The 14829-nt window shown below is 42.7% G+C and overlaps 6 protein-coding genes and 1 long non-coding RNA gene across 8 annotated transcripts; 2 read left to right on the forward strand and 5 right to left on the reverse strand.

Annotated features, from left to right (window-relative positions):
- Positions 1 to 593: 593 nt before the first annotated feature.
- On the reverse strand, positions 594 to 1818 carry LOC145707314 (rac GTPase-activating protein 1-like). The gene is made up of 7 exons (XM_081784828.1): positions 1812 to 1818; positions 1665 to 1777; positions 1481 to 1618; positions 1193 to 1438; positions 1017 to 1145; positions 721 to 867; positions 594 to 674 (listed from the first exon to the last, which is right to left on the reverse strand). The coding sequence occupies exons 1-7, from the start codon at positions 1816 to 1818 to the stop codon at positions 594 to 596; spliced, it is 861 nt and encodes a 286-aa protein (XP_081640954.1).
- A 16-nt stretch (positions 1819 to 1834) lies between these two features.
- On the reverse strand, positions 1835 to 3100 carry LOC145707720 (uncharacterized). Its single transcript, XM_081785285.1, has 4 exons — positions 3009 to 3100; positions 2855 to 2967; positions 2522 to 2760; positions 1835 to 2374 (listed from the first exon to the last, which is right to left on the reverse strand). The coding sequence occupies exons 2-4, from the start codon at positions 2936 to 2938 to the stop codon at positions 1852 to 1854; spliced, it is 846 nt and encodes a 281-aa protein (XP_081641411.1). The 5' UTR covers positions 2939 to 2967; positions 3009 to 3100; the 3' UTR covers positions 1835 to 1851.
- A 1570-nt stretch (positions 3101 to 4670) lies between these two features.
- Positions 4671 to 7080, forward strand: LOC145707557 (ankyrin repeat and SAM domain-containing protein 4B-like). The gene is made up of 11 exons (XM_081785106.1): positions 4671 to 4884; positions 5038 to 5096; positions 5173 to 5247; positions 5393 to 5518; positions 5559 to 5695; positions 5896 to 5963; positions 6013 to 6213; positions 6257 to 6468; positions 6511 to 6533; positions 6598 to 6724; positions 6766 to 7080. The coding sequence occupies exons 1-11, from the start codon at positions 4793 to 4795 to the stop codon at positions 6915 to 6917; spliced, it is 1272 nt and encodes a 423-aa protein (XP_081641232.1). The 5' UTR covers positions 4671 to 4792; the 3' UTR covers positions 6918 to 7080.
- Positions 7081 to 7633: 553 nt separating this feature from the next.
- On the forward strand, positions 7634 to 8393 carry LOC145708076 (NPC intracellular cholesterol transporter 2-like). Its single transcript, XM_081785695.1, has 4 exons — positions 7634 to 7954; positions 7996 to 8050; positions 8099 to 8179; positions 8227 to 8393. Exons 1-4 carry the CDS (start codon positions 7694 to 7696, stop codon positions 8334 to 8336), a joined length of 507 nt encoding a protein of 168 aa, XP_081641821.1. The 5' UTR covers positions 7634 to 7693; the 3' UTR covers positions 8337 to 8393.
- Positions 8394 to 8702: 309 nt separating this feature from the next.
- On the reverse strand, positions 8703 to 9255 carry LOC145709574 (uncharacterized). Its single transcript, XR_014134902.1, has 2 exons — positions 9012 to 9255; positions 8703 to 8926 (listed from the first exon to the last, which is right to left on the reverse strand). It is a non-coding gene; the product is annotated as an uncharacterized LOC145709574 (long non-coding RNA).
- A 207-nt stretch (positions 9256 to 9462) lies between these two features.
- LOC145707325 (uncharacterized) lies at positions 9463 to 11210 on the reverse strand. Its single transcript, XM_081784841.1, has 4 exons — positions 11082 to 11210; positions 10001 to 10181; positions 9783 to 9954; positions 9463 to 9735 (listed from the first exon to the last, which is right to left on the reverse strand). Exons 1-4 carry the CDS (start codon positions 11086 to 11088, stop codon positions 9463 to 9465), a joined length of 633 nt encoding a protein of 210 aa, XP_081640967.1. The 5' UTR covers positions 11089 to 11210.
- Positions 11211 to 11438: 228 nt separating this feature from the next.
- LOC145707020 (uncharacterized) lies at positions 11439 to 14469 on the reverse strand. Of its 2 annotated transcripts, XM_081784492.1 has the most exons (10): positions 14175 to 14469; positions 13996 to 14125; positions 13823 to 13903; positions 13678 to 13780; positions 13121 to 13239; positions 12418 to 12539; positions 12097 to 12292; positions 11882 to 11968; positions 11781 to 11832; positions 11439 to 11705 (listed from the first exon to the last, which is right to left on the reverse strand). In XM_081784492.1, exons 1-10 carry the CDS (start codon positions 14258 to 14260, stop codon positions 11665 to 11667), a joined length of 1017 nt encoding a protein of 338 aa, XP_081640618.1. In that variant the 5' UTR covers positions 14261 to 14469; the 3' UTR covers positions 11439 to 11664. The 2 variants fall into 2 exon arrangements, with proteins under 2 accessions (XP_081640618.1, XP_081640620.1); XM_081784494.1 differs by lacking the exon at positions 11439 to 11705 and having other exon boundaries at positions 11781 to 11841; positions 14175 to 14464.
- Between the last annotated feature and the right edge of the window lie 360 nt (positions 14470 to 14829).

The raw sequence follows: 14829 nt of genomic DNA on the forward strand, positions 1-14829 counted from the left end.
GAAAGTTCCGAAGCATTGACGATACTTTCTGGCTGAGAAACGGCTGGCTCGTTGTCAAGTTGAGAAACAGAGCAATTTTCAAGAAATGTTACTTCTTTCTCTTGCTGTTGGAGAGGTGGAATCTCTTTCAATTCGTCTGGCTTTTCATCTAGAATCGGGTCTACAACCTCTGTGGCTTTTGAATCAGAACAACCCATGTTTCTGAATCTGCGCCACATTAATACAAGGGATCTCACCAAGACAACGCGAGGAATAGGAACGATTCCATTAGCAAAATATTTACTTATCTCGATGAGCACCTTATCGGCATCATTTTGACAATGCATCGAAAACGGTGGAAGAATATGTTTGACACCAGCCTTGATAAATTATCGCAAGTCCTGTTAGAACGTCTTTGAATTGCAAAAAACGGGTTTGCTTAATTGCTTGGATTAACGAGAATGCAACTGCTTAATTGCTTATTGTGCGACTGCGATCAAGAAAGACTAACACAGATTTTTTTTTGGCTTTTTAGTGTTTTTATTATACATAGCCGGATGTGAAAGGTAAGATGAAGTGACAGTGAAGTGAAGTGAAGAGAGTCGATCGTGCAGTTACGAGAAGAGCTTCTTGTTGTTGGACTTTCGTCCATCTGGGAAGCCCCTCCCGAGGATCGACTTATTCGTATAAGTCGTCTGAAATTCAAAGTTAGAAATGGGAAGTCGAAAATTGAAAGCTCACCTTTATGTCGCCAAATGCGTCGTAGGAGTGGTTGGTGACGCAAGTTGTGGCGATTGAAGAGACCGGACTTGTCACTGTATCATCACCTTTCATGAACTTTTCGAAGAAAGCACTGCCCAGGTTGAGTAGTGCTTTCAGAAGTCCGTGCTAGAAATAAAAATGAGTAATGAAAAAACAATTTCAGAAGAGAGAATTGTCCAAAGTAGAGGGCGAAAGACAGTCCTTAAAAATTAATGATGCCCTTTACTAAAGATAATTCTACAAGGAAGTCTTCCTTGATTTCCAAATTGGTTTACCTGATAGATGGATGCTTCGTGGATTTGATTGGCATCGGGCAGTTCAGTCACGAAGCCGATGAGACTTGGGCCGACGCTTTTTGAAATAGCCTCGATTGTCATTCGGTTCTGGTCAGAGCGTTGGGAAACCTATGTTTTTAAGAGATTATTTGAGAAAGACTTGATTTGCTGTTTACCTGAATCAGATGAATGAGCATAAATGCGAGTGTATCTCGATGGACGTCGGGCAGCTCGGAGAAGAGATCCTTCAGCAGCGTCGCGTTCTCATCCTTGTAGGCTTGGATGAACGACGGCATCTGCGCCCAGGTCAACAGAGGCTGATCGATCATGTTCCGGAAAAAGTCCTTCAGCGTTGAGCAGATCACGTTTGTGTCCGTGATCGTCTTCAGATGCTGCGTCGTGACTCGGCCAGAAATCATTTTCTAAAGAAAAGTTCAGTTTTTTTAAAATTCAAAAGTTCGTACTTTTTTCAGCTCGTTGACTTCTTTCGCCGCTCCGGAGATTCTGTAGATGCCTTCCTCGAGGATTCTAGCGTCGACTTCGTGAACTGCTTGGTAGACAAACTGCGGAATCAGCGGGTGTACATTGCGATTCGCGCAGTACTAAATAAATGCGTCAATACGTTTGATAGCTGGAGTTGGGACTCACCTCAATCAGCGGACGCTTTGTGGTGATGGCTTCGGACTGGACCAGGCAAGCTTTGGCAACGTCGAATCTGCACTGACTGTGGACGGCCAAGCGGCAAGTCACGCACTTGAACGCTTCGGACGCGAATTTGATCTTTTTGGAGCAAACTTCGCATTCCTTGGTGATGGGATTGTGAATAGACCGCTTCTCAGCAGTGATTCACAAACGAGGGCGATTTTCCCATCTTGGCCGGGCTCGTCAGCGAGGACATCTTGAGCTTGGCCCGCACTGGGGCCTTCACGTTCCAGAACGAGTCCGTGTCGCCGGTCTGTTCGCTTTCTCGATCGCCGGATCGCCGCCGCAGTGTCTTCGACATTTGCCGCTTTCGCGAGTTGATCGAAATGTTCAATCGCGACGAGTTCATCACGTCATCGTCGAGACCGTCCTCCGCCGTCCTGTCGATGACGTCCGAGTTGTCCAGCAAGTCGTACTGGCTGTCATCCTCGAACGTCTCGTGAATGACTCGGTTTTGCGGGATCGGCCGGCGCTTCATCGACTTCTGTCGGGAGACCGCCCGGATCAGCCGTTGCTTCTTCTCCGGGCCGATAGCGCTCCCGATTTGTCCTCCTTCATTGTCCAGGATCACTTCTTTGCAGAGCGCGACGACATCTTCCAACTCCCCGATTTCGGCTTGGAGAGAGGCGTTCTCTGTCTCCAAGCTCAACACCGTCCTGAAAAAAAAAATCGTTAGAAACAAGTTCAATCGAAAATTTTTAGGGGAAATGACAACTTTAGCAATCTGTGTTGAAACCTTGTTGTTTTCAAATAGATACTAAATTAGTAAAATAGGAAATTTTGACTGTTCCGAAAAGACTTACTTGGAGTTGTGATTTAGTTGCGTCGTCACCGTCTGCAACTGTTTCTGCAATTCACGGACTTTTTTCGTGCTCGAAGTCGCGTCCTGGTCGCGCCTTTGATACTTTTGTTGGAGAGTCATCATCTTCTCCGCCAAAACGAGCATGCAGTCTTCCAGCTCGTTCTTTTCTGTCGTTGTTTGTTTCATCTGATTCATGATGTCATCAAACATCGACAGAAGGGAAGAGTTCTGGTTGACCTCCTTAAATTTTTTTATTTTCACATTTCAAATTTTGAAATAAAAAGAAAATAATTCATTGAAAATTTTTTTATATATCAAAAAAATAAAAACTAACCTGGGCTTCATCGAGATGCCGAATAGTTTCTCTGAACGACTGGAATTTCTTCAATGGTGGTGGTGGAGCAACCCTCTTTGCCATTTTTGTGCGTTTTAGTGGCAGTCCAGAATCTATATTATTGTTAAATTTTGTAAAAATATCTCTGTCCTACCTGTTTGAACGCAGAAATGGGAGTGAAGTCAGATTGAACGTGCGGTGCTCAGAACAACAAGAGCACCATCTGGTTTTGACGTGGCAGAGTCAAATTAGTGCGCGATCAAAAATATTTTCGTTGCTTTTTTGCGGGAAAAACACGAAAACATTTTAATTTTCTTTATTTGGAAATTTTATTGAAGATAGATCGCATAATTAGGAAACTCGCTGAAAAATGAGCTCTTTTTGCGCTTACTAAAAGGGAGTATTATACAGTTTTAGAAAGCCCAAGAGCTGGGCTTCATTTTGACTATTGATAGTAGGGTGGTCAACTCATGCCCTTGGGCGTTTTGAGCCTTCCAAAGTCCCGGGTTTATGAGTAAGCGGTCCATATCAACTTGTAGAGGAGGCTCTGACGGTTCAGAATATGTGTAGAAAACCATCGTCACCCCCTATTCTAGAGGCTCTAGAAGGCCCGGAAGTTGAAGAAGTCACCTAAAACTCAGCACTTTTTACGAAAATAGAGTAAAAGTGCAATATTTTCATCGGAATTTGTTAGAAAAACGTTTTCACTGACTTTATGACACACAAAATTTAGTCTGGGGTCCTTTCGGGTTGAGTTTTTACGAAATTCTATTTTTCTCACAATATGACCCCACGTGACCTCAAATGACCCCAGAGTAAATTTTGTGTGTCATAAAGTCAGTAAAAACGTCTTTCTACTAAATTCCGATGAAAATATTGCACTTTTACTCTATTTTCGTAAAAAATGCTGATTTTCAGGTGACTTCTTCAACTTCCGGGCCTTCTAGAGCCTCTAGAATAGGGGGTGACGATGGTTTTCTACACATATTCTGAACCGTCAGAGTCTCCTCTACAAGTTGATATGGATTGCTTACTCATAAACCCGTGAGAAAAAAAGTTACAACCTTTTTTCTGAACTTACCCCATTTTCGGGACTTTGGAAGGCTCAAAACGCCCAAGGGCATGAGTTGACCACCCTACTATCAATAGTCAAAATAAAGCCCAGCTCTTGGGCTTTCTAAAACTGTATAATACTCCCTTTTAGTAAGCGCAAAAAGAGCTCATTTTTCATCGAGTTTCCTACGCATAATCTATTTAACTATAATTTGCAGCGATAATGCATTAAATACAGTAGTAGCACAAGAAATTGTCACTCATTGACTTTGAATGATTGTCAATCAGAGGAGAAATTGGAAAATGATAAAGAAGTGTTTGATTTTGCTTTATTTAAAAGTTTGAAATTGCTTTTCTTACAATTCTATAATTGGGATCTGATGAGGTCGTAGTAAGCGCCTCGTTTGTCCAGTAGTTCTTGGTGGCGGCCGCTTTCCACGATGACGCCGTTGTCGACGACGGCGATAACGGTGGAAAGTCGTTGCGCGATCAGAATCGCAGTTCGCCCTTGCCGCGCCTTGTCCAGCGCATCTTGCAAGATCTAAACCGATTTTCAATTTTTGAATTTCTTTCGTTTTCCGTGTACAGATTCTTGCAATGATTACTGCTTTTCATGAAATAAAATCCTTCAAATTTTACCGGGAAGCAGTTTTCTCAAGTTCGGGGAAAGTGAGACTTCTTACTTGTTTGTAAAATCAACAGTCGGTCGAGTTTCGTTATGCATACAGAAGTCTGGCGCGCGTGCCTTGCTCTTGTGCAGACATTCACTGTCCGCTCTTCCAGTCAACGTCGACGGTTTCAAGAGCCTTTTGTCCGCGCTACCCTACTTTCCAGCGCACGTTTAGAAAAAGTAGAAGCAAGAGAAAAGAACCAGCCTGAAGGCGAATGGGGGATCGCTTCCACAGGGCCGCCAAGGATGGCTCCTCGCCGCAGGGGAAGGCCTTGCTCAAAGAAGCTACCAGTCGTGATCTCAACAGGTTGATCTAAAATTCTATTTTGAATTAATAATAACTAGTCGAAACACAATTTTCCATCAGTAATTTCAAATGAGTTTATTTCCTTTAGAAAATTAAGATATTTTATTAACAAAAATCGTCCCAATATCGATAAACCATAACTCTAAATTCTAGACGAGATAAAGAAGGAATGACTCCAACTCTAATCGCCGCTCAAGAAGGTCACTCAGAAGGTAAATCAACGGGAACTCTGAAAAATAGCCTTTACGGGCCATAAAAATATTATTTGCAAATGAAATTTTCATTTAGCCTTGATGGTGTGCATTCAGCGCGGAGGAAAGCCAAATCTTTACAACGCTATCGGCCAGACGACTCTTCATTTAGGCCGGTTGTTGATTGCGAATTTAGCTTTTTTATTTTATTTTTCTTGTGAGAATGTTTGCATGCGCGGTCAAACACTTGCTTGCGATTCGGCAAAAATTCAAAATCCTCTGGGAGCTTTTCCTGACAATTCTAATAACCTCATAAGCCACTGATCGTGGACACTTCCGCATTGTCGACTATATCTGCAAATACTACGAAGAAGATTTGGTCAAGATCCTTTTTATGATGGATTTGGCCGGTAATACGGCCAAAATGCTGGCAACTACTCAAGGTTATCGATTCATAATTCCGTGATTTTTAACAGCTTTTAGGGCACAAGAAACTTATCGCTTTACTGGACAGATGTGAGGCAGAACTGAACAAGCGAAATCCGAAAAAAGTCAAGAAATACAAAGAAAAAGCAAAGAAAGAAATGGAAGTCTGCAAAAAGAAATATTCAAAAATCATGGTGCGTCCTACTTTTCTTCATTCCAGATCTAGGGCTAAGATAAATATGCCCGCATTAGATATAATTCTCGTTCGAGTACTTGAGTACTTCATATTTCCCTCTTGAAGAGTTTAAGGGCTAAATCGGTGACCAGGGATGAATAGATAAGCTACTAGAACGAGTGATAAAGGTGAATCCTTCAATTACAGCTTCTTCTTCAGCAAAAACACAAAAACGAAAAACAAAGTTCATCAGCTCCTTCAAAGAAGACTGTCTATGGCGAGGCAACGTGCGTAAAAACGATGAATTTTCTCTTACTTCAGCTTTGATTGATTCAGTGTCACAACAAAAACAGCCGATGGGGGAAACAACAAGTTCCTTGGAAATTTCACGATGGGTAAGCGAATCGGAACAGTTCGCCGAAAAGAAATGCTCGATATGGTCGACTTTTCCGCGATGGACGAAGTCGACGGAACGATGACAGTTTCTTCCAATAAAAACGTTCTCTTCGGACAAGGCACCGTCAAGAGCACGACCAAGTAAGAACCAACTTGGAGTCCATCTATCAATGCGATATTCTAGGAACGGAGCATCCAAAGCGCGCCCAGATGTTCGAGACATTTTCGGCCAAAATGGAGATCTAGACGATGATCTAGCGGAAAATGGTGAGCTGGGCTCGGTCTCGGCCGTGGGCATGATCAGCACCAACCGCTTCTTCTTCAATAACAACGCTCTTGCCGAGCAGTTTGATCATTTAGGAGCGGCCGCAACTACAGGAGGAGCTACTTTTATCGGTAACTTTTTTAACAATTTTTGAAAGTTAATGTTATATTTAGACAAGAATGAAGAGAGCGATTCAGAGCAAGGGTTCAATTTTTGATAATAATTTAATTAAAAATGTTGCTTGATGAACCCTTCCCATTGATGATTCATTGATTGAAAGTGACGACGATGAGGAACAAACCTCCGATCCTCTGGAGAACTTCCTGGCCGCGCTTGGGCTCAATGACTATTGGGATTTATTCAAAAAGGAGAAGATGGACATTGAAGGTGTAAACTGAAAAGGAAGGAATACTAACATTGACTTTTAGCGGTAATGATGTCGAGCGATGCTGATTTACGCGCGCTGGGAGTGCCTCTCGGCCCTAGAATTAAAATCCTGAAGACGATGGATTCCCGCCGGGCTGCAATGGCCTCCATCCAAGCTGCTTCTTCCGACGAGCCAGAAACTCACGCGTTTTAGCAGCTCCCGTCTAAGTTTGAGTCTTTTCTACTAGCTTCTACTGTAATTGTTTCTTTTGTTCACTGACGATTCCTCATTTTGTTTCTGGCCGCTCGTATCGCCGTCGTTTTACATCTTCTGCTTTATCGGGATGTAATAAAATAAACCTGGTTTGTTTTGAAACCTTTCGATAAAAAAAAAAAAGAATTATAGAATTTCAAATTGAAGTATTCGAAATTTAGGCGTTAGAAAACCACGCCACAAAGAAAAAAATCTTGGATCTATTTTTCCTTGTCCAAAAGAATTGACGCAAGACTTCAAGTGGCCACTTGACTCTTGACGGGTTAACCTTGTCTACCCAGCTTGTAGTTGACAAGGAATAATAAAAAAATATATAATAGAATAAGTTTATAAAGAGCTTTATCAGCTCTTTCTGACCGAAAATCGTTGCCAATTGTACTTTGAAAGAGGCCTTTTTCTTCTTGTCTAATCAATCTCTTCAATCGGACGTACTCCCCTTACGCAGTGCTCAAGTTTGTTTGTTTGTTTTGAATGTGCCCCAGTCCTGGCGTGATCTCGCATTTCCAAAATCATTAGAGAAAAATATGAAGATTTTTAGGCTATTTAATATTTTGTTGGGCGGTGCTCTTGCTGGCAAGAATAACCAGTAAAGGATTAACAATTTCATCTGCATTTGCTGGTTGATTATTTCAGAATTGAAATGATGAAAACTTGTCTTTTAAAAATTGCTAATTCAAAATAAGAAAAACATCAAGATTCCCGACGGCTTAGTGAAAATGCAGTTCAAGCCGTGCACGGAAGGAAGGGGCGGAACAGGCGACTTGACAGAGACGATCGGAAACGTACACTCGATCCAGATAGAAGCCTGCGAATGGACGGGAAAGAACAATGAGTGGTGCGGCCTCAAGATCGGCAGTTTCAACTCGATCTACGTCGAGTACGACATGGCCAACGCTCACAAGCTCTCCTCCGGTCCTATCAAGAAATACCCAAAAAAGGGAGACCAATTGAACGTTGCCATTTGCGGCCGGATTCCTGTAAGACCCCCTTTTTTATATCGACCAATTGACTTTTTCAGGGTGTCCCGATTTGTGCCCCGTTTTCCCTTCCAAATACAAATGCATGTGAACAAGGTATATTTTTCAATCAAGGCCTTCTTATTTCAAAGCATATCCGTTAAGGAATCAATTGTAAAAGACGAAAGGTGAAGAAAAATAAGCTGGACAAGAAACGCGTCTTCCGAGTCGCACTGGAAATTCAAGGTACGCATCATTCCTTCAAGAAGATACCTTCAACCTTCTTTGTTCAGAAATTTATCCACAAGTAAAGGTGGTTTCCGAATGGCAGATCAAGGACCCCACTCAACCCGACGCACCCCCTTTATTCTGCTTCAATCTGCCCCTCGCTGTCGTCCCCTAACTCGGCAAATAAATCGGACAATATGGCGCCGCTGAGTGCCCAAAAGAAAAATAACATAAAACCTTCTCTGAGTGTTGTTCTTTTTTGTCAGCAAAAGTTGCCTTTTCAAAATTTCTCCTCAAGTACTTTCCCACCAATATTTTGATTTCATAAGATAATTTCTCTCTCGCTCTTTTTGGTTAAATTCAGTAGTGTAGATCTTACATAACACTTATCTACTCCACGTTTACGACTCTTATAAATTCATAAAACTTCCATTCTTATATTTTATTTAAAGTTCTTAATTTCAAGTGTGCACCCTTCGCAAACTAGTAGTTTTTTTGGGGAGAGAAGTTTCGAAAAAGGCATATTTAAAAAAGTTGACCACTTTATTTCGGCAGCATGTCATGTAAGAATGTGTCAAGTGTGTCGGGCAAGATGTACAAAAAATTGTTGTAAGAAAAAAATTCATTCATTGGAATGAATTCAGGAATATAAAAGTGTCGGAAGGAAGAACTCGTCCAGGGTAATTAGTAGACTTCTGGCAGGCATTTTCCGATTTCAACGCAAGACTTGATGAAGATTCTTTCCAGCTTCGTCTTTTTCGCTTCCTAGAAAATAAATAAGATTTTGGGTTTTTTGGCAAGGATTTTTGAATATAGCTGTATTAGGAAAATTATATATTGATTGACTGACGATGTTGTCGATGTGCGCCTTCTTGCAGAATCCAATGTCAACAAGTTGAGCCTGAATGAAGTCTTTGTATCGCTCGTAGACAGCCTTGATCTCTCCGGTGTAGTCGATTTCAGATGTGTGGCGAAGGAAGTCTTCGTCAAGATTGAAGTTGGGGTCGAGGGCAGCACCGCCGCACTCGTGCCATTTCTCGTAGATTTGGTTGAAATGCTCAGAAATCATGTTGCTGATGCGCTCGTGATATTTGTCGCCTTTTTTGGATGAGAAAACCGCGCTTGCCTCTACGAACTTATCTTATCAGCCACAACAGTTTATGCAATAATAGTGTTAATGAAAAAGATACAATAACCTCCCCGAGGAAAACTAGAAAGTTCTTGACGCGAAACTGATACTGAAAAAAAATATAAATAGTCCCAAATGATTCTACTAATTAGTTTTGGGCTTTTCAATTTGCTTATCTGACGGGGTGATCGCATATCTCTGTTAGCCAGTAGCTGTCATCTTTATCCATTCCTGGAGTGAATATCTTGTTGAGCAAGAGCTCTTCGGTCTCCTTCAAGTTGACGATTTCCTCTCGCACTTCGTTGGGTACAAAGTAGCGGTCCACCATTTGGTAAACCAGTCGGAAGCCGCCAGACAGTTCGTTGATTGTTCCGTCGGAGTCAAAGGCAATCACCAAGTGATTTGTCGGAAGTTCGATCCAGTCTCGCCACTCTCTAGATGCAATCTGAAAAGAGGATGTCCTGAAATCACAAAAGATGAATTTGAAGCAACCTTGGTCTTGTTATAACTGAGAAGCGCTGGAAGTCCGTTGTAGGTCATTCCCTTCGTATGAGGACTATTGCAGAGCCGTCCATATTTTTCGCCGCCGCCGCCAATCACGTGAAGACGGTCTGCTCCGCAAATCTGCTGGTGCTCGATGTCGAATCCTTTTCCTTGTGTGATTCTTAACGTTCAATTTAAAACACGATCAAGACCTTCCAGTAGCTCACCTGATTCGAATACGGTGATTCGGGTTGTCAGAAATGATCTCCCAGCGGCAAGAAAATCCCTTGGTTGGGTCAATATTCTGCTTGGCTTTTCTCTTGAGACGAATCCGACCTCGATTCTTAGTTAGAACTTTTCCTTTGCATTTCGGGTTGATCTGGCGGCAAATTTTTGGACTTTGAAGAGGTTAAAAATTCGTACTTAGGAGAGCTATCGAAATTTCTCTTTCTCTATTTTCTCTGTTAAACCTCTAGCTTGGGCACAAAGGCATATCATGAAGGTATCTATCACTAGGCTTATAAGATGAAATTTCGGCCCATCTTTATAAGTTAGTTTAGAGGTTATATGACACAGTTTTGGAAAGCTCAGAAGGTGAGCTTTCATTTGGGCACAATATCAAGGGGTCTGGTTTATGCCCGCAAGGCAATTCATGAGACCGGAAGTTCCGAAATCGGCACTAGATCTCTTCAATCGAATTTTTGAGTGCCGGTAGTCACTCGAAATGGCTCCAGAGTAGATGCGTTAGAAAGCCCAGCGTCTGAGCTTTCCAAAACGCTAAAAAAATCTAGCTGCCCTGCTACCTAGTGGCCGCTAGGGGCGCTAGAATAGTGAATTTTAAGGATTTCTAGGAAGAAAACTGCATAATCTTGGTCTCAACCGGTTGGTTTTGTCACTGTTAAACGTCACTACTAAGATGTTTACGTCTTTATTAACAAATTCAAGCCTTAAATTTCGACCAAATGAGCAAGTTCTAGTGCAAGAAATCCCATTTACGGTGCCAAATTTGAGTTTCTAGCGCCCCTAGCGACCACTAGGTAGCAGGGCAGCTAGATTTTATTAGCATTTTGGAAAGCTCAGACACTGCGCTTTCTAACGCGCCTACTCTGAAGCCATTTCGAGTGACTACCGGTACTAAAAAATTCGATTGAAGAGATCTAGTGCCGATTTCGGAACTTCCGGTCTCATGAATTGCCTTGCGGGCATAAACCAGACCCCTTGATATGGTGCCCAAATGAAAGTTCAGCTTCTGGGCTTTCCAAAACTGTAACATATGACCCCTAAACTAAGCTAGAAAAATGAGCCAAGTTTTCATCTAATAAGCCTATCTATCACTCAATCCAGTTGCAATTCCTACAGAACTCTCTAATGCAGATATTCCCAAAAAGGGCAGGAAGAAGTTAAAAAGTCTCATCTTTGAAAAGATGTCGACGAAAGAATTGACTGATGCTCTAACTACGAACTTTCAAGCGAGCGGTGCTTTTCTAGCGCGCAGAAACGATGGCGCTGTTTCGCCCGCCATGAGATTTCGTGCGCCAGCAAAAATCATGTGACGCATGGAAAACCCTTGGCTGTTTCTAACTTTTTACTGTATATTTTCTTTCGCAGATAAAAGAGTCTATATAATCTTTCTTTTAGATTTATTTGAAACTAGTTGTCTATGAGCAGTTCTATGTCACTTGTTGAAGGTTTCTTGCACACAATGAAGTAGGGTCTTTCGGTTTTAACGAGAAGGAAACGTGTGCAAAAAGTCGAAGTTGGGGAAGTTGAGAAAGCGATATCTGTTTCATACAGTGCACGGTCAGTACAGTTCAATTACAGTAGGTGGTTTTAGTTCCTCAAAAACGGCAAGAGGAGACATGTCAATTCACAGTTTGCTTTGTTCCGGCGATCAGCATCGGTACACTCCTTGATTCACAAACATCAGATTCCCTAAAAGAAAACATAAGAAAAAGAACGTCATTTGAGGGAAAGTTTTAGCTATACTTTTTTTCTAATGAAACTTACCGGAAACTCCATGGTGGTATCCATGAGAGGACTGAACGTTCGGGAGGGCGGACTAAAAAAACTGTTAGTTTTCAAATTTTAAATGTGCTTGGCTGTCTCACCGAATCGTACATTGACTGGTTTTCAGGAATGTCCTCGACTTTGACAGAAAACGCGGCCGTTGAGGCGCCTAGATCCACTTGATTCGCCTGAACAAAACAACTTTGAATAAATGTAAGGCTCTTGAAATTGCTAAAGGAGCTAGCTCACGCCCTGAAATTTTCGCTAAGATGTTCTTTTCTAACTTCAATAGTCAAAATAAAAGTCTGTTAATTACCACGTGCTCTTGATCGTCCTCGGTACTGAACTGCACGCCAGGTGCAGAGTTTGGCTGAGAGGCACCTTCTATTGGAACGCGGTGGCAGGAAGTTTGGCCTGATTCGGATTCCGACTCAGAGTTCGGCGAGTCAAGGCCAGCTGAAGTGTCCTTCCCATCAGGAAGCTTGTCTTTTGTTGATCGCTTCATTTTGTAGCTAAACAGGGCATAATTAAGCTGCTAAAACGGCTTAATGGGCCTAATGGGGTTAGGGTCACTGATGATGACGACAGCGCCGTGTCTCCCAAAGTGGACAACGGGCTGCCGGGTTTAATCGCTTACCGATGGTTCTGGAACCAGATTTTCACTTGAGTCGGCGTCAAGTTAATCAGCTGGGCAAGAGCTTCGCGTTCCGGCGCAGAGAGGTACTTTTGTTGCTTGAAGCGTCGCTCCAATTCGAAAACCTGAAAATATAATCAGAGCTAAAGAAAATAATGTCATTCCCTAATTTTTTGACTGAGAAAAGTAATTTACAAGAAAATTAATCTGTTATTTTTGATCGAAAATTAAAAAAGAGAGTCTTGCAAATTTTGTTATTGAAGAGGGAGCCTTGTAGTCTAGGGAGTTGTGTTATGAAAAGCACAAAAAGTCAAGCAGAAGTACTTAATCAAGAAAAAGCAACAGGGCACTCGAGGCTAGGTTGAACAAAAGCGACACATGTCCGGGACATGCCGGCGGCGAGTGAAGTGGCTAGCGATCTCAAGGACGAAGCCATCCCCTCCCACAAGGGATTAACTGGCAACAACTTGTGCCTCGTTGATTTTGCCAGTCTGGGCAACTGTGGAATTATTCCAGCTATTGTGAATTCAAACAATGGGTGAGAAAGGCGAGGTCAACTAATTGCAAATATCTAGGAATAATTTGGGCGTAGTACTAAAAGACAAACAGTCTTGTATTCTCAAATAAATGAATAATCAAAAAGGTTATCGTACGTTATATTATTTTTAGCTTCCTAAAGTTATTTTTTCTTTGCAAAAAATCTCACCTGAGCTTGGGAGAAAAGAACTCTCCGTTTTCTTCTTTGAGCTGAGGGCTGCATAATGTGCTTGTAGTCAGATCCGAAGCCATACGAAGTAGGCAGGTAGAGCGAGCCTCGAGCTGCCACTGAATGAGAAAATCAGAATCATTAGAATGAAAAATGTATTTGATCCGGCGGGTATTTGAACGGAATTAGCACGTAACACTCAACGGAAAGCAAGCTATCAGTCCCTGTTAGTTCCTCTCCCTCACTGATACCGAAGCTGGCCCGAAGCTGGGGACCGCCTCTCTGACAGCTCCGGGGACTTCGCCTCACTTCCATGTGCAGTAAATATTTTTAGGCACACACAATGATTTTTTGATGAGCGGCGTGCGCTCTTGATGATGGGGGTAATCAGCGCCGAGGAGATAAATATTTGAATCATTGCGCGTTTGCTAATTATTTGCACCAACATGCGGGTGGTGTTTGGCGGTGGCTTTAAGGCTCGTGCGCGGCCCTGTGCATTTGGGTACGCAAATAATAGACAAACTTGTTAAGGGATTAGATGAGTGGTTAACACTTACTGGAGCTGGTGAATTGGCTAGTGCTCATATTGCCCGATGGTGGGTACCACGCGGTAGGTCCGGCTGAGTACGGATCGCTCGTGTAGCTGGACGGGGAAATGGTCTAAAATGCGTGTCTGGCGGAAATCAAAGCGCTTGAAAATACCTGCGACAAGTAAGGCGTCATTGGAGAGGTAGCATGCGGCAGATTGTGATACGTAGGTCCATAAGAGGACATAGTTTGGGTCTACGAACAAGGTTTAATGACGAAAAAATTTTCGCAAAATTTAAAGTTCAGACTTTTGAATGACTGTAGTTTTAATTTTCATCAAATATTACCTGTGCTCGATAGACATCATTCGTTGGGTCGTAGGAGGAGTAAAGAAGTTGCTGAGGATCTTGGTGGTGGAGCAAGTCATTGACGGAATAAGAGTTGCCGGAGGAAGTTGGCGATTCTTCACTCACGGAGCTTCGGAGAAAACTTTACTCTCTGTTTTGGGAATCTCTTTTAGACTTACAGTTGCGTGCTTGAAAGCGTGATTTGCTCTTGGGAAGTGTCGGCAGCAGGAGGTGTTTGGTTGCTGATGTCGATGGAGTCACTCATGATCGTTTTAAGGGAGTGTGGAGAGTCTTCAAGAGTCTCAGATCAATGTCTGTAGTTAGGGGTAAAGTGGTCAGTTGATTGGTAATTATGTGTCTCTAATTGAGCTTCTGTAGCACCCTCTGAGAGTACCCTCGAATGCTTCTTAGAGGCTATCGGGCCGATTTGTCCCGAAGCGAGTTTTCGGTGGAACAGCGCCACCGCCGAGCGGCGTGTTCGAGTGCTCATTAGGCGATTCGCTCCGCGCTCGCCCTGGGCCGAGTCATGATCCCCCGCAGAACTCGCTGTGCAAATACACATTGAATTATCATTCATCTAGAACCCTAACCGAGACTGGCCAAACACAGCAGGGGAAAAGAACGTAGCAGTATTTATCCCTAAAAACCAACATTTTTGATGACCCAGATTCGAGTTTGCCTTGCTGATTTCATCGCAGAGCAACAAGTTCGAGGGGATTTTGTGAGGGGATGGAGGCTAATTAGAGGGTCAAGTGATGGTACAGAAGCAGAAATGAAAAAACGAAGCAGGTCAAGTCCGCTTCTTAGAAAGTACTGAAGAGGCTGTCGGACATG

This window comes from Oikopleura dioica, chromosome XSR (genome assembly GCF_907165135.1).
Source record: "Oikopleura dioica chromosome XSR, OKI2018_I68_1.0, whole genome shotgun sequence".
NCBI lineage: Eukaryota > Metazoa > Chordata > Appendicularia > Copelata > Oikopleuridae > Oikopleura > Oikopleura dioica.

Excerpts from the sequence above, each read along its gene's own strand:
- LOC145707720 (XM_081785285.1), bottom strand. The coding sequence starts at position 2,938 with ATGGCAAAGAGGGTTGCTCCACCACCACCATTGAAGAAATTCCAGTCG. Across the intron at positions 2,761-2,854 it reads GGCATCTCGATGAAGCCCAG|GAGGTCAACCAGAACTCTTC; the intron begins GTTAGTTTTTAT and ends AAAAAATTTAAG. Across the intron at positions 2,375-2,521 it reads CAACTAAATCACAACTCCAA|GACGGTGTTGAGCTTGGAGA; the intron begins GTAAGTCTTTTC and ends TTTTTTTTTCAG.
- LOC145707020 (XM_081784492.1), bottom strand. The coding sequence starts at position 14,260 with ATGAGTGACTCCATCGACATCAGCAACCAAACACCTCCTGCTGCCGAC. Across the intron at positions 12,540-13,120 it reads TTCTTTTCTCCCAAGCTCAG|GTTTTCGAATTGGAGCGACG; the intron begins GTGAGATTTTTT and ends TTATATTTTCAG. Across the intron at positions 12,293-12,417 it reads ATCTGGTTCCAGAACCATCG|CTACAAAATGAAGCGATCAA; the intron begins GTAAGCGATTAA and ends TGCCCTGTTTAG.
- LOC145708076 (XM_081785695.1), top strand. The coding sequence starts at position 7,694 with ATGCAGTTCAAGCCGTGCACGGAAGGAAGGGGCGGAACAGGCGACTTG. Across the intron at positions 7,955-7,995 it reads CCATTTGCGGCCGGATTCCT|GGTGTCCCGATTTGTGCCCC; the intron begins GTAAGACCCCCT and ends TGACTTTTTCAG. Across the intron at positions 8,051-8,098 it reads TACAAATGCATGTGAACAAG|GAATCAATTGTAAAAGACGA; the intron begins GTATATTTTTCA and ends ATATCCGTTAAG.
- LOC145707325 (XM_081784841.1), bottom strand. Across the intron at positions 9,955-10,000 it reads AATCACCGTATTCGAATCAG|AATCACACAAGGAAAAGGAT; the intron begins GTGAGCTACTGG and ends TTGAACGTTAAG. Across the intron at positions 9,736-9,782 it reads TCAGTTATAACAAGACCAAG|ATTGCATCTAGAGAGTGGCG; the intron begins GTTGCTTCAAAT and ends TCCTCTTTTCAG.
- LOC145707314 (XM_081784828.1), bottom strand. Across the intron at positions 1,619-1,664 it reads CAAAGCGTCCGCTGATTGAG|TACTGCGCGAATCGCAATGT; the intron begins GTGAGTCCCAAC and ends GCATTTATTTAG. Across the intron at positions 868-1,016 it reads ACGAAGCATCCATCTATCAG|CACGGACTTCTGAAAGCACT; the intron begins GTAAACCAATTT and ends TTTTATTTCTAG.
- LOC145707557 (XM_081785106.1), top strand. The coding sequence starts at position 4,793 with ATGGGGGATCGCTTCCACAGGGCCGCCAAGGATGGCTCCTCGCCGCAG. Across the intron at positions 6,214-6,256 it reads ACCGTCAAGAGCACGACCAA|GAACGGAGCATCCAAAGCGC; the intron begins GTAAGAACCAAC and ends GCGATATTCTAG. Across the intron at positions 6,534-6,597 it reads AGAATGAAGAGAGCGATTCA|GATGATTCATTGATTGAAAG; the intron begins GAGCAAGGGTTC and ends ACCCTTCCCATT.